General features: G+C 31.6%; 1 protein-coding gene across 4 annotated transcripts in view; it reads right to left on the bottom strand.

The window, feature by feature from the left end:
• LOC118198792 (high affinity cAMP-specific and IBMX-insensitive 3',5'-cyclic phosphodiesterase 8B-like) overlaps positions 1–16,946 on the bottom strand; it is a 419,321-nt gene that overhangs the window by 27,998 nt on the left and 374,377 nt on the right. For all 4 annotated transcript variants that reach the window (XM_085815741.1, XM_085815740.1, XM_085815742.1 and 1 more), the window contains 2 exons: positions 8,050–8,180; positions 2,436–2,664 (listed from right to left, as the gene is read on the bottom strand). In XM_085815741.1, the coding sequence (XP_085671867.1) occupies positions 2,436–2,664; positions 8,050–8,180 (360 nt within the window). The remainder of the gene's footprint in view (positions 1–2,435; positions 2,665–8,049; positions 8,181–16,946) is intronic.

Below are 16,946 nucleotides of genomic sequence, written 5' to 3'. Positions count from 1 at the left end.
ACATAAGAATTTTCACGGAAACACCCACGCAGTAACTCTTCTGCTCCTCTGTCAAATGTCCCACTGTGTGCAAACCTTTTGAACCTTTGCTCATAGACATTCCATCCACTATCTCGGAAGTGGTGCTTCGCTGATTATTTCTCACGAGACTGTCCATAGTTGCAATTACTTCCTGGGTGATAGATAACCAGATGCGCTTGATCTGGTCATGTTGTCGTCCATACTGTTTCATCCTTTATGAAAACTGTTATGCTATGTGAATATTGATCTACATGGCATACACTCCATGCCAAACACATTTTGCATGTTATGATAAATTTCTTGGCACTCACATTTTCAGCTGTTAAAAATTGCACGACTGTACACTGACAACATTTGAAGGCCTCCATAATATAAACAATACCATTGACCTTGCTCCTACGCTATCACAGAAGCATCTGTCGTAATCTGATGATATGGCATGCACTCTCAGCACTCAGTGCCGTTTATAGGGCATGTATGCTCTTCTGTAAATGATGCCACAATCATGGAAGTGCACTTCATTTGAGCGACCTCTACATGATATATTTTTTAGTTTACACTTTTTTGTTTACATTTAATTTCTAAATTTTCTCAGTGGCCTAAGTTATTATTTATACTAATTAATTATACAATCTTAGCCGCTTTAATGCTGAATTTCAGTTTTAAAAACTGTTTTGTTTGAAATAAACACACCCACCCACACATATATATAAAAGTTCAGAAATTTCAAATTAAATTAATAAATTATTAAAGTTCTGCAGTGTGCTGTGAATTAGTTAATCAAGATAAATTAATTAAATCAATTAAACCAAGAAAGAGGTCAACTGTCTAAGCAAAAGTATACATACCAAAACTGGAATAAAAACAATTCAGTAAAATAACACGATAAAATTAGTATAATTAACACAGCATAATAAAACTAATATAAAAAGTGTTGTTGAAATTTTTTTGGTCTTTTTCAAGGAGCAGCCAAAAGATTTTCAACAAAGCCATAATTCTGAATTATTTTGGATGATAGTGAATTCTTAACATAACAATTAAAAGAAAATTGTAAAAAAAGAAAAAAATAATAAATTTTTAAATTACTTTAAAAGAGCAAAAAAGTGATAATTTTTTAAAAACTTCTTAGAAGTTTTAATTGATAACTAGGATATAATCTGTTCTGATGTGAGCCCAAAATAAAAATTAAAAATCATTGTAAAAATAAATATTATAAAGAGATTTTAAAAAGAGTTCTCAAGTAGAACCAGGTTAAAAATTGACTAAATATAAAGCATTGTGGTAAATAAATATTAATTAAATTTCAAGCCAAAGAAAAAGCAAAACTGTTAAAAAACTTTGCTAATCAAAAGCAAAAATATTTTAAGCCATATTCTGAGGAAATGAGTTTTCTAAAGAAATTAAATAATATACGAATTTAATAATTAATCAGTAATATTTAAATACTGTGGAAAAGTGGGAAAACTGTATAAAAATTAAAGGCTTATAGCCTAAAATGGAAAAAGGAATAATAATTGAAATAAAAATTAAAAGGCAATAGGACTAAAATTGGACAAATAAATAAAATTGGATTAATGGATATATTTTTTAATTTTTTACTAAAAGAATTAAAATTTGATAAATTTTACATGAGATAAGCACTCACTCAGTACCTTCTTTTAAACTTAAAACTAATTTATTTTAAAATTAATTAAAGTCTTAAAAAGTTATTTTAGATTTGATCCTAACATACTCCCCCTCTTTATTTTCTACTTTACAGACAGCATGTGTTTTATAAATATTTTGTCACCATTCAAAATTTTAGTCCTTTACAAAAATGTTTTTGTAATTCAATAAAAACATTCCAAATAAGGTTTTTATAGTATATTAATAATAATAAAAGACAAAAAAATTCAAAACATCTTCTAAGCAAAAACAATGAAAAATAAAATTAAATAAAAAAATAAATAAAAAACTTAAGAAAACCACATTTAAATTTCCAAATTCAACAGCTCTTCAAATGCAGACACATACTCAGAAGTACATTTCTAATATCTATCATGATATTTGGACTGAAATTTTGAATTTTCTTATTTTTAATCTTATTTAAAGTTGATTTTTTATGGGAAAATTAGAAAATTATGAAAACATAAAATGATTACAAAAACTTTTAATAAACACTCAGTATGAATTATTTCAGGGAGGAAAATGTTTCCTTCCCTCTTTCAGAATTATTTCAGAGTTATTAATGCTGCTTCACAAACAGTTTTACACCTTACATGAATAAGTTAATTATGTAAGTAATGTTATTTAATTAATATAATATTAACCATTATCAAAGCTTTTAATTATTTTAAAATAAATTCATAAGATTGAAATTACGTATTACACAAGAAAAATAAATTTAAATTATCTGGTGCTGCTGTACTGCTTACAGATGTTTCTAATTCATCTTCTTCAGCTTCCACTGACTTGGTAAACACATTGACAAACTTAGACAAATGTTCAAAATGTTTAGTCATCTCAGTGGCCAATACCATATCGATGATAGATCGCCTCACTTCCTTGTAGGCATCTTTGCTTAAATTTTGGAAGATGTTAACTTTTTCACTGGACATAGCTAACTTGAAGGAATGTGCTGAATGGTGACTTTCAAGAACAGACCTACATGTATACAAATCAAACATTATTATTTTTAAAAAGTGCAACTATAACTGACTTTTAATTTAAAAAATCAATAGTTCTTGATAAAACACTTTTACAATGTTGGGCCCCAGACAGGTTATAATTTATCATAATCCTAGACAAATAAATTCACCCCTAAAAAAATGATGGTTTTCAGTTAACAGCTCATTGGTTTTAGTGCAATAATATTTAGTAGTGATTTTTAAGCACTCCTGTTGATTTAAAAATTTAAAATAATTCACAATACTTTCTGCAAATAATGAACTAAAAATACTGTTTTTTAATTAAATACCATTTTAATTAAATGCATATTAAAAAAAATAGATACAAATTTAAATAAACATCAAACATAAAATAAAAAAGTATTAGAACTAAAATTGCGCAAATAAATAAAATTGTATTAATGAATATATTTTTTAATTTTTTACCAAAAAAATTAAAATTTGATAAATTTTACATCAGATAAGCACTCACTCAGTATCTTATTTTAAGCTTAAAACTAATTTATTTTAAAATTTTAAAAAGTTATTTTAGATTCAATCCTAACTCACTTTTTTTGTTTTTCATTTTTTCCATTATAAACATAAATGACTGTTACTGTAATTTTAGGTAGATAAGCCACTCTGGCCAGAAAATATGCTGCATACAAGAAAATGAAATGACTAAAAAAAATTTAAGTTTCTCAGATAAACCACAGCAAAGCATTCCGAAACATATTTAATACTCATTTATTCAGCAATTCCCTTCCATACTGACATAATCATAATTGATGATATTTAATAACATTTACAACATAATGATAAACAGTAATATATAAATAAATAAAAATAAACAAACATCTTACCTTGAAGTTGCCAATAAAAACGAACTCTGCTGATTACTAATAGATTTTATTTTTACGAATTCAGTGAAAATCACCATATCACCATAAATTACCATATTATGAAAAAGGCTATGCAAATTAGATAATGAAAGAGAATTTTATAATTAAAATAAACTACATTTTTTTCTATATAAAACCTTCAAAATCTGACTCATCAGTGTCAGAATTAAATAAACTTAATGACTATAAAGGTAACTTTCATCACTCTGTTCCAAATCACTTCTTTCAGCATCACTATCTTCCATTTTCATCTTCTTTGATGATATCCCATTTAATGAAAGTTAATATAGTTGGACTGATTGCCATGCTTTATTGACCCAAAAGGCAACTTCCTCAAATGAGCTTTTCTCATCCGTCCAGAATTTGTCAAGAAATGGAGCCCACTTTGCATCCATTTTTCCCACTGTTTTCTTATTTCAAGCTTGAAAATTCTATTGAGATCCAGTAGCTGTAAAAATTTTTGTAAACCCACCTGTTATCACTGAGACATCACTGCTAAGTCTTTTTACTTTGGATTTTACTGTATACACTAAACAGGATTGCACTGTATTCAGAACAATGAGTCCTTGAGGTTGGAGAAAAAAAAAAAAAAAAAAAAAAAGCACCTTTTCGATAAATTTCTCTCAGCCAGAACAATATCACTTCTTTGACATTCATCCTTTTTTGGTGCAAATAATGACCCCTTTAGGTTTAGGAGGTTTCTTTTTGGAACTGTTTTTCTTTTAAAAATTATAAAAGGGATTAACTGCTCTCCATTAATGGCACAACCCAAAACATGTGTATAAGAAATTTTTTCATTTCCTGTTATTAACACAGAAACAGTTTTATCATCTGTTGAATGAACAGTTGTGCTGAGACAGTCATAGGAAATGGACTCTTCATCCATATTAATTATTTGACCTTCTATTCAAATTTTCTTAAGATTTATATTCCAAAAAAGTTATTTTTTCAAGCCAGTCCAACAGGAAGCTTTTGTCCAAGTGTTGTTTTGGTCCTGACAGAGAACTCTTTTTGTTTCATGAACCTGGAACACCAGTTAAGTTCTTTCATCAAAGTTTTTAATGTCTATTTTTTAAGCAATTACTTTTGCTTGAAGGCAGATTCTAACTATTAACACTGATCTTCCCTTCTCCCTTTGCTCTACTGTCCCCCTAAATATTCTTTCAGAAGAGGCCAAGCTATGACGCCAGTCAAGCCCGTTCCTAGCAGGGGTGCAGCACGTAAAAAAAGTATGCAGGTGGCCGGACTCTCGCGTTACCACACCTAAATATTTAAAATTCTTTAAATTTATTGTAAGCAGTTGTCATATGTAAGTACTTTTTATACAATTTGTCTTATGTAAATATTGAGTATGAAATAAAAATTTTGTTATTCATTGAACATTTTTTAAAAAAAATTTGGGGGCAGCAATCTTAGTGGGCAACCAATGGTCTAGAAACGGCCCTGATGCCAGTCCAACAAAATTCTTTTATTTATTAATTTTTCTTGTCCATCAAGAAATGTATCTCTTGTTAACTTGAAGTTCTTTAGTCACAGCCCAATTTCCAATTTATGTCGTTGTTTTTGTTGCTGAAAGGTTTAAAGCAATTATATAACTTTTTCTTTGAGTAGGAGCCATAATAATAACAATACTTAAAAAAAAATTCAACAAGTGCAAACAATAAATCAAGAACTGGAATAAGTACATAAGCCACAAAGCAGTGAAACACATTCAAGAATGAACACAGAATTTGGCAAAATAAAAATTTCTGTGGTCATTAAAACGCTTTTGCGCCGCGTAGCAGTCAAACAGTTAAACACGTAAAAGCAGTGGCTTATCTACCCGAAATTATGGCATTTAAAAACATGAAAAATTATAAAATAAAAATGCAACAGACCCTCTTAATGTATTGCTGGTTTAAGAAATAATTTGCTCGATGGTCATTGAAACGAAAAATGTTCAGTGCTCGAAGGTCACGGCACATGGATAAACCTTGTTTTCTTGATGTCGGAAACACAGGGGTTAAGCATCTAATTTCTGTTTGACATCACAATTAAATTTTATCTCAATTTCCCAGCTGTCAAATTTCACATGATCGTTGGAAAATGCAGACAAAACCATGGAGTTCAGCAGAGTGTACATGCATTACAGTGTCTTTACACTGAGTGCATGTTACCAAAGTTTGGCAAGTTTTTCACACTGGCTTGAACTTGTTGCACTGCCTTAGTGCAAATTGAGTGCTTGTATCAGACTAAAGTGTTACAGCGAATTCCACATTAACTGTTTCACTTGTGCATAACTTATGATCTAAACTAGTAAAGACAGAGGAAAAATAAAATTTCTTCAGATAACCTCCCTGTCACATATGCCACACACCTAAATTTTCAACTTTTAACTGTTTGACTGCTATGTGGCACAAAAGCACTGCATTCATTTGTCTCAAAAACCACGATGCTGCGGGTTTTTGCTGAGAGTTTCGGTGTGTCTTTGTTGCTCCATGGAAGTGAATATACGTAGTCTGACCTCACGCGTACTTTGTAACACGAGTATATTCTAAAACAACTAACCGTGTTGCGGTTTTCAAGACAAATGAACACAGCGCTTTTGCGCCACGTAGCAGTCAAACGGTTAAACATGTAAAAGCCGTGGCTTATCTACCCGAAATTATGGCATTTAAAAACATGCAAAATTATAAAATAAAAATGCAACAGACCCTCTTAATGTATAGCTGGTTTAAGAAATAATTTGCTCAATAATGTTCCAAACAACAATAATTTATTTCTTTGAAAAATATTTCCCACTAGCATACTTGCATATCCTCAAAACTTTGATAAAGGTAAGAGGTAAATTTTAAGAAGAAAGTGCTTTACTTTACCAAGTATCTTAAAAGAGAAAATTTTCCTAAATTTCACTCTCTTTCCATTAAAATGGGTTTAACTGTACTTGTAAAATAAACAAAAGATTAAGAATGTCAATATTTAAAAAAAGTGCAAAAAATTTTCCTTTTTTTTAACAGCCAGAAGAACAATGTTTCAAACAGCAATCTATCAATTTTTTCTTCCACCATCAAAAGAACCAGTCTGAATCAAATGAAACAGGTAGAATACATAGATGGAGGGCGGGGCTTATATTATTAAAATAGACACTCCTAAAAAATTGCAAAATCCTTTTTAGAAACATTTTTACAACAACCATTAGCATTACATATGCACCTTGCTGCCCTACTGGCATGGTGGTAGGAAAGCCAACTAGCATTGGGCCCAGAGACTGAACCTTAGGGAAAGCATGAATGTTTGCAAATGTATAGTGTCCTTGTGATATGGCAGGGGACCCTTCAAATACTGTCAAACCAAAAATCCTCTCATAAAGTTGGTGATAAGGAAACAGAAATAGGAAATTCTGTGATCAGATGGGAGGTTCTCCTTCAAAATTGGAATAAACCCATGCAAAAGTTGTATTATCACCTTAAGGTACCCAAGGTATGGCCAATGACAGGCATACACAACCTCTTAGCCATGATGACCTGGACCTAACCATGGACTTGATCAAGAGATCCTAACAGATTAGCAGGATTAGAAATAATAACAAAATGTTATCTTTAAGCTCTTTGCTCCCACCATATCATATATGATGATTCAGTTTCCCTCCACAAGCTCATTGTATTAAATGTGATACAGAAGAAGTGTTACTGTTGGCCCATCTTATCATATTTGATATACTAATGAGGAATAATTTATTTTAAATTTATAAAATAAATTATGCCAGAATGCAGCAAAAATTCATTTAACAGGATCTGTCAAGTGTTAACCTTAAAGCTACGAATATTATTCATCAATTTATTTTATGAATATAAAACGCACGATGCTTACAACACACGCTCGGAATTTAATGATGTTTCACAGAGGGCAAGTAGCTTAAAATTTTGTATGTAAATAAGGCAATAGGATATAACAGGCACTGATATTTACTTCATTAAGGTTTCTACTTCATTATTACTAATATTGCACACTAAATTATTTTGAATTTTTATTTATTTGCATGCACTAGAATTTTGGTTTACACTATTAAGAAATTACATTTAAATAATATTAAATCCAGTTATTTCGATAAAAAGCATATTTCATCGGAATTATTTCTGCATTTTAAGCGTAATTACAAAACACACATACAATGATGTTCAGTGCTCGGAGGTCACGGCACATGGATAAACTTTGTTTTCTTGATGTCGGGAGCACAGGGGGTTAAGCATCTAATTTCTGTTTGACATCACAATTAAATTTTATCTCAATTTTCCAGCTGTCAAATTTTTTTCAAGGCCTCACACATAAAATTACATTTTATTAATATTATTTCCTGATTACATTATATATATATATATATACATATAAATCTGGTTTTAACTGATGATATTTAAAATAACTGATAACTTTACAAAATAAAGAACAACAATTCTTGATATTAAACTTTTAAGATCAATTTGTGCATTTCCTCAAATACTTACAAATCATTATATAAAATAGCTAATTCATTTCCAGTATTACATAAAAATGCACTATTCCTTCCAGGATGATCAACATCATGAACAACGGCAGCAATGAGGGATATTACTTCATCCATGGGGTCAAAGATGGCCTAAAACAAAAACATCAAAAAATTCAGTACAATAAGTACAAAAATATATCACAATACAATTAATTAAATATCTAATCCTCAACACATGTACATAAAATGAAGTATGCATTATTGTGTCTCAAGAAATATGTACATAAAATGAAGTGTGCATTTTTACGAATTTAAGATTAATAAACTATTCACATTTTTCAGTTAGACATTAAACCTTTGGCAGCTACAACCAACAGATAGCTGACAATCACGCTGCTCATAGGTAGGAGCTTGAAAACAAGACCACACATAAGTTTGATCTCTGACAAAATTATTGGAGTTTCGATGAAAAGTGCATATCAAACTCATCTGATCTTGCACCTAAAGACTTTCATGCATTTCGCTCTCTTCAAAATTTCTTTAGTTGCATAACATTCAATTGAGACAAAGCCATAAATCAGCACATTGTTCAGATTTTTGCTGATAAGCTAGGTTCTTTCATGAATGAGAAATTTTGAAGCTGATTAAAAGAAAGTAAAAAGTTCTCCTACAAAATGGCCAATATATTATTGACTGCATATTGTTCTTTATATAAATAAAGGACCTTTGAAGAACATAGAAAAAATGCATCACCAACTTTTCAGAAAATTCAATAGCTTGTCTCCAGACATCTGAAACCTAGTTGCAGGAAAAAGATGCTAGGTGTTGGGAAAGAAACAATAGGAGTCCATCTTGTTACCAAAATTTCCTAATGTTTGTTCTATTTTTTTAAAAAACTACAGTATTAGAAGATTTTATGAAATTACTCACTTCACATTATTAATTATAAAAATGGCTATTTTTTCTTGTAGCTTGCACTATCTAAGATGACAACTATTTTGTTCATTGAGGCACTGAGTTCGACATGCCTGCTCTACATCAGTTTTAGGAAAACTGATGTAAAGTACCAATGCAAAAAATTTACTTAAAATAATAAGGCACTATATTCTCATTTCTTTTCATACATTACAATTCTTATGTTTGTTACTTGCTTATTTACAATGATAACTATATGAATCAGCTATGATGAGATATAGCAACATATCCAAGTTTGAACTCACATCTGAAATGTTATGGAAAAACAAAATCTTCACACTTCTATAAAAAAACTTTAGCTAAAATGAAAAGTTTTCAAAGATTCATGAATGGCATTTACCATAACAGAGAGAAAAAAAGAACATGAATTGTATACAAAGAATATGCTCAATAGCTTCAGCAGTGGAACACATTTGATAACTTTTATTTTGAAAAAGGGAAAAGGGCTATAAATTTTCATGATATTAAACATATAAGAGATTTTTCAGTGTTGGCTGAAAAAAAATTAATCAGTTTTGGAGGGTTCATCAAGAAACAGTATCTTATGATAGGGCTTTTGAATAAACTTTATTTGAATATTATTTCTGGATTTATCTGATAGTACAAAAACTGAAATTCTGCAATATTTAGCTCAATTGTTAAAGTGAGGATGTATGTGAAAAGGTAATAAAAATTACTTCAAGTAATAAACAAATTTAAATTATAAAATCATGATGTGGTGTACACATTCTTGATTCTGGAGAAATCAGCCTTTCTATTTCTATGATACTAACACAGTTGAATTTATTAATTCAGAAGTCAAACAACAAAATAAACAAATCTAAATTATAAAATTATGATGTGGTATACACATTCTTGATTCTGGAGAAATCAGTCTTTCTATTTCTATGATACTAACACAGTTGAATTTTAGTGTTATATACAACAGACGAAGAGAAAAGAAAAATAAAAGTTTTTCTTATGTTTCAAATTATTCTTTTTCCCTCCTTTTAAATACTTCTTTTCAATAACCCCCCCAAAAAAAAGAAATTTTGTTTGCTGCAGTACACAGGAAAATTTATGCCAGCTCGAAGTTATTAACTGTATCATCATAAAGCTCAAAGTTTTCATTCAGCTAATTAATCAGATACTGCTATTCTATATATATGTGTGTGTGTGTTTAATAAAATGATCTGAAGTAAGCTGCAACAGAGTGACGATGGTTCTCTGCATTAAATCCTGGGGAGACTTTACTGCGTAGTTAGAAAAGATGACACCCGAAGGAAAGACTTGTAGACAAACATGGCCAAATTGAATATCACTTTCATTAGTGGATACGAACTAATTATCAAAAATATATTTTTCATCACACATGATCACGGGCACAATTTTATATAGAGTATCACATTTTAGATAATGGTATAGTTAGTAGCACAGCAAAGCAAATGGAGTGAAATAGCAACTTGACTGCAGAACAGCTGAAGTTAAGAGTGCACAATTATCCAATATGGAGGCTGACTGAGAGAAAGTTTTCGTTTAGGTTAGAAAGGTTTCAGTTCTCAAAATTATGAGTTTAGGTTCCGAGTTAGCTACGTCATCAGCGTTATGTAAGCCATGCAAGATGGATTGATCTAGAAATGACAAAGTCCAGAAAAGTTACGATTTTTAGAATAGAAAATTTACAGGATTAATTTTGATTTACATATTTTTTATTTTACACAGAATTTTCAACTTATATGATAGTTTCATTATAAAATTAAATATGACATTAGTTCCAAGATATAAAAAAATTATCAGAAAGTACTATAGAAGTATTGAGAGATGTTATAGATTAGAATGAGGTTTTCAAATATCAAACACTTAAAAAACTTTCCATAATTAAACATATTGATAAAATAAAGGATTGTAAGATTATATTGAAAATGGACTTGCTTGAAGAAGTCATAAATGTTGCAGTTTTAAAGTACTTAGCTAAAACTTGTTCAAAAATTTAATTTTTATTTTTAATGAAGAGTTTTTGGGGCACTCTTTTTACTTCCTTGTATGAAGTGAAGGAAGTACTGTAATTGTGAAAAATTTCGGGTATTCCACATTTCAACGAAAATATCCATTTTTACCATTTTTGAAGCCATTTAGATGATTTTCTTGTGTGACATCTGGACATATGAACAGAAGAGATATCTTTTCCAGAATGGATTTAAAATGAATTCATATGGGATTGTGTCATGACGTCTGTACATACGTATGTATGTATCTTGCATAACTCAAAAAGGATTAGCTGTAGAATGTTGAAATTTTGTATCTGGACTGCTATAACATCTAGTTTTACACCTCCCTTATTTTGGTTGCACCAAACTTATATATATGTATATGTATACATGCACACACAGACACATATATACTATGCTATTCAAAAAGTATCAAACCTTTGGCTGGCAAAAATACATTTATTGATTTAGAAATCTAAAACAGTTATTCCCTTCAAAGTATTCTCCTTGGTATGGATACACTTCTTTCAGTGCTCCATTGTTGAAAACACCTGTTGAATGCCGGGTTTGGAATGGTGAGCAGTCGTTCTGTCATATTCTTCATGATGTTTCTTGTCTCAAATCAGGCCCCTTTTAGCGGTATATTTAGTTCGGGAAACAGCCAAAAACCACATGGAGCTATGTTGGGTGAGTTGGGAGTCTGACAAACCACAGGAATTTTGTGTTCAGCAAAGGAAAGCCTGAATCAAATGTGCAGTATGGGTAGGTGCATATGATGGAGCTGCAAAGTTTTTGCTGCCCACAGATCCTGTCATTTGCGATGCACGCATCATAAAGGTAACAAAGGATCTCCTGGTAGTAATCCTTTGTGATGGTTCAGCCCTGCGGGGTGTACTCATGATATATGGGAGTCAAAGAAGACGGTAAACAGGACTTTGCTGTGGACCTGCCGAGCTTGTTTTTGGTCTCTGGGATGTTGCTACTTTGATGACTGTATTTTGGTTTCTGTGTCGTACCCATACACCCATGTTTCATCACCTGTGACATGGTGTTCAGGAAACTGGGGTTACTGTTGGCATTGTCCAGATGCCATTGCTTCTGCATCACTGTTAGCAGTTTTGTTACAAATTCTGCACAAACTCTTCTCATGCCCAAATCCTCATGGCAAAATTGAACGTACAGATCCGATGCTTACCTTTGTCTTGTTCACAATTTCACAGTCTATGATAAGATGATTCTGCAAGACTAGAGGCAGCACTTGCTCAATGACAGTGCCAATCTGGCTTGTTGAGGGCCTGCCTGAATGTGGTTCACTGTCCACTGATATGCAGACATCTTCGAAGCAGTTGTACCACTCCTTTAATGCGAGAAATGTTCAAGGCTTTGTCTCCGAACGCCTGTTGAATCTTGTGAATGGTTTCTGCTTGGTTATCGCCAAGCTTTTGGCAAAATTTGATGCACTATCACTGCTCAAGTTTTTCAGTCATTTTCTAACCATTCCACAAACACTGAAATCCCATGAACACTTACTACCCGTATTCACTCACTGGCCGACTGCCAGCAACTGACACTTTCTGCAGTGGGAACAAATTCACAAATACACGTGCATGTCCCTTCTACACCTTACACTGAAGAAAATCTGCGCTTCATTGGTTTATGTTGGGAAAATTTAAAAAATAGGTACAATACTTTTTGAACAGCATAGTATATATACTACCAAAGGGCTCAGGTTTGAATCCTGGAGAAGGGATAGATGTAAAATTGTGTCCCTTCATTGGCATTTCTTGACATAAAATAAAACAAGTGCTATTGCACTGCTTGGGTCTTTTCATACTCATTTAGAGAAAGCACGATTGTGCTGTTTGGGATTCTTCATCAGTGTTTTTTCAATATGCCCTGGGACTCAAACAGTTAAGGAAAATCAATTTTTCCTCATCATATTCCTTGAAAATTTGAAAGCAATCAAAATTTCCTTATTAGACACATTATTAGAAAAAGTTGATTTTTTGCCATTTCCTTGAAGGTATCCTCATTTCGGGGCCATCTTTTTTTTTAAAAACATTTAAAAATGTTCTGGACATTTTGATGATTTATGTTAGAAAATATGAAATCCTAACAATGATTTGATCCCTCCATGTGAAGTTTGAGATGGTAAATGGATGGGAAAATTATCAAAATTGTTAATTTGGACACATTTTATTGCTTCATATCTGTTTTTAAGCCTTTTTTTTTACTAGAACATTTGAAATATTTGAATCTTATTTTTATTTTCCTGAATGTGTCTTCGCTCAATTATTTAACTACTCACGTATATATGAGACTTGGCTACTGCATACATATGCTGAGAATGATGCCATCCATGACACTATTAAACAAAAAGTAAAGATGCTATTAAACAGGCTAACATTGCAAAGGAAGTGAAATCAATTACCAAAGACCAAAGACATTGGAGTATGTTGAGAAATTGTATCTGATCTGGAGTACACAAAAATATCTATGTACTGTATTTCATTCCTATTCAATATATATTTCATCTGTTGCATTTGCAGTTCATTATTAAATGGTGTTATAATAATTACGATAGGATTTTTTTTCATAAGAAGAGATTAATTAATTTCCCTTCTTATTGGAAACATTTGGTATATGTGCAGTTTGGTGTTAAGTCCCAAGACCTGGAGTGTATATACGTATGTATAGATATATTTTACCTACATCCCCTTATTTATGAGCTTTTTAAAACATGTCAAGAAATAATAATAATAAAAAAAAAATAACTCTGCATTCACAGGGGAAGATTTTTTTTAGATTTTTTCATGTACTTTTATTTCAACTTGGACAACAGTAGCGGTAAATTTTATTTTTCTCTTCTTCTGTTTAGTCACTTGAAGATATACAGCTTTGTTTGTACCTTACAGGCCTTATTATGATATATGTATGCTATACCATCTGTCTCCCATTATTAGGCATTTTTCAGTTTTAGATGCTCTTGGTGAAGATGATTTGAGTAAATTGGCTATGGATGCTGATAAGATTACTGAGCTTGCATCTCATTTTTATGTGAATATGGCTATTGTGAAACCCGAGCCAAGTGAATCTGCTACTGCTCGTTTGGAACTTCAGGTAGCAGAGCTGACTAAACAAGAAAGTAAGTTAACCCCTACCTTGGGACGTAATTCTCAGAGTGCTAAGTGCAATTTTCGGCATTTGTACTGGTGCAGCAGGTCACACGAACATACTAACCATTATAAAAAGCAAATAAATTAGCTTGGCTTTTATCATGTAAATTTTGGGGAATAGGCAAGGGAATGTCAGTCTCTATGTTCCTTTCACTAAAATAGTGACCTTCAGGTGAATCATATACTCTTCGGCGACCCCTCTTCAAAAATAAAATATTTGATTGATACTGGTGTAGATGTGTTGATGTTACCAAAAAAGTATGCTCTGTGATCTAGGCCTTCTCAAATTTTTTTTTTTTTTTTCTGCCAATGGAACTAAAATTCCCACATTTGGCACTATACATCTTACTTTGAAATTAAATTTATGTCGTACCTTTATTTGGTTATTTGTCATTGCAGATGTAAATCAGCTAATTATAGGTGTAGATTTCCTTAAGAAATATGGATTACTTGCTGATGGTCCTAATAAATGCCTTATTGACTCTAAAACTGATTTGTTGTCGTGTGGTAAACTGTTTGGGAATTCTTTTGATTCAGCCATATCAGTACTTCTTGGTGATTCTAAATTTGACAGCTGAGTATCCCGAATTCACAATAATCAAAATTCAACAATTTTCCATTGTATTGAGACTAAAGGTCTTCCCGCATTCTCTAAACCTCATCCTTTGTCGCTGGATTTATTCCAAGCGGCAAGACAAGACTTTGAATTTAAGTTCCTAATGTCACAAGGAATCATTTTGCCATCCAAAAGCCATTGGGCTAGCCCTTTTCACATGGTCCATAAAGCTAATGGTAACTGGCACTCTTGCTATGATTATCGCTGCCTGAATGCTATGACTATTCCTGATTGGTATCCTGTAAAACATATTCGAGATTGTACATAGATAATTTTTGGAAAAAATATTTCCTCAAAACTTGATTTGGCTAGGGTGTACCATCAAATTCCTGTTAATCCAGAGGAAATGCTTAAAACAGCTGTCACCACCACATTTGGATTATTTGAGTTTCTTAAAATGCCATTTAGTTTACAAAATGCAGTCAAACGTTCCAAAGATTTATTCATCAAGTACTTTCTGATTTAGATTTTTGTATTTTGCACTTCGATGATCTACTTATGGTTTCAGCAGATGAAAATGAGTATGAAAACCACCTTTATTTAATTTTTTATATACTGAAGAAATAAGAGTTAAAACTAAATCCTGCTAAATGTGTTCTTGGGAAGTCATCAGTATCATTTCTTGGTTGTTTAATTACCCCTTCTGGTATTTGGGTCTTTCTTGAACAAATTGCAATAATTTTTAACTTCCCTAAACCTGTAACCAATGTCTGAACTAAAGAAATTTTTGGCAATGTTGATTTTTTATGAAAATTTTTCGCATAAGGCTGCAACTACCCAAACACCGCTTCATTTTCTTTTGAAAGATTCTAAGAAAAACAATAAACATCCTATTCTTTAGACAGCAGAAACAACTACGGCCTTTGAAAAATGCAAAACTGATTTAGCACATGCAGTGAAAAATGTAAAACTGATTTAGCACATTCAAGTATACTTAGTTACTATGCCCATGGTCAGCGGAATAACTATTCGTCTCCCTGCAGAATTTTTGCAACCAAGTTTCTAATTTTTCTGATCCAATCTCATTCATTTTTACAGAAGTTGTGTGAGGCAATAGTTGCGTGCAATAATTGTGAGATTAAGTGTTTGTGAGATACGATGCGATAAAACCACCACTGATTTATCTGTATGATGGACCATTTAACGTAATAAAAATATTTAATAAAAATTTTACCCTTCTTGTTAAAGGTAAAGAATCTGTGATCAGCATTGATCGCCAGAAACCAGCATTTTTAGTTTCAGATACTGTAGCATCAATTCCTATTCCTGAGTACACTCTTACAGTAAAACTGAATGACACTATACCTCCAGTGCAGACTACTGTATGTCAAGTTTAACAGTAGGTGTCTTTGACCCCTCATGCCTTTGGCACACGTCTGCGTGGGAGAGTACTGTGGCAGAGTATTTGCATTTCAATGAGAATATTTGCACTTTTGACATTTGCATGCAGTATCCATGTTTGCTGCACTGTACTCTTTATAGCATGAGTATAAAGACTTGAACTTTTCACCGAGAGACACACTTTGCACTTGTACTGTTTCCTGCTTGTTCATGGTCAACATTTGGTGTTGGCTTATCATCATGTATTTAATTTTGTATTTTACCTTTTAATTTTAAATAAAGTTAATTTTATGGTTTACTGAAGTCTTCGGCTTTCTTTTTGATGAACCATCTGATAAGTTTGGAGTACTGTGGCTCAAAACAAACTATATGTATACCATCACCACAACTATATTTATAGTTTATTTAAACATTTTTTATGCCCAGATTTTAAGTTGCTTTCACAAAGCAACCAAATAAATTTTTTTAAACATGATTTAACACAAATATGTAGCATAGCAATTTTGAAAATTAATAATGAAGATACAAAATGTAACAACGAATTGAAATAGTTCAACAATATTAAAAAAATTAGTTTCTGTAATTCAAACACTACATGCATAATGCGAAATTTATGGCATCCATAATTATCAAACAACTGTTATATTTCCTGCCCTATTGCAAAATATGAGTGAATTAGCTTGCTACTTGACCAGTTAACATTTGTACATTTTTATAAAGTGAAGTTAAACAAGATATTATTGCTATATTTAATAATTTGCATAATAATCCAAACCTCATCTAGCAAAAGAACTGTCTTTCAGTGACCTTCAACATGGCAAATTTTGTGCAAAGACTTAGT

This window comes from Stegodyphus dumicola, chromosome 4 (assembly GCF_044657685.1).
Source record: "Stegodyphus dumicola isolate Sdum_Otavi_A_Nest chromosome 4, ASM4465768v1".
NCBI lineage: Eukaryota > Metazoa > Arthropoda > Arachnida > Araneae > Eresidae > Stegodyphus > Stegodyphus dumicola.
This window is presented reverse-complemented; position numbering and strand designations above follow the sequence as displayed.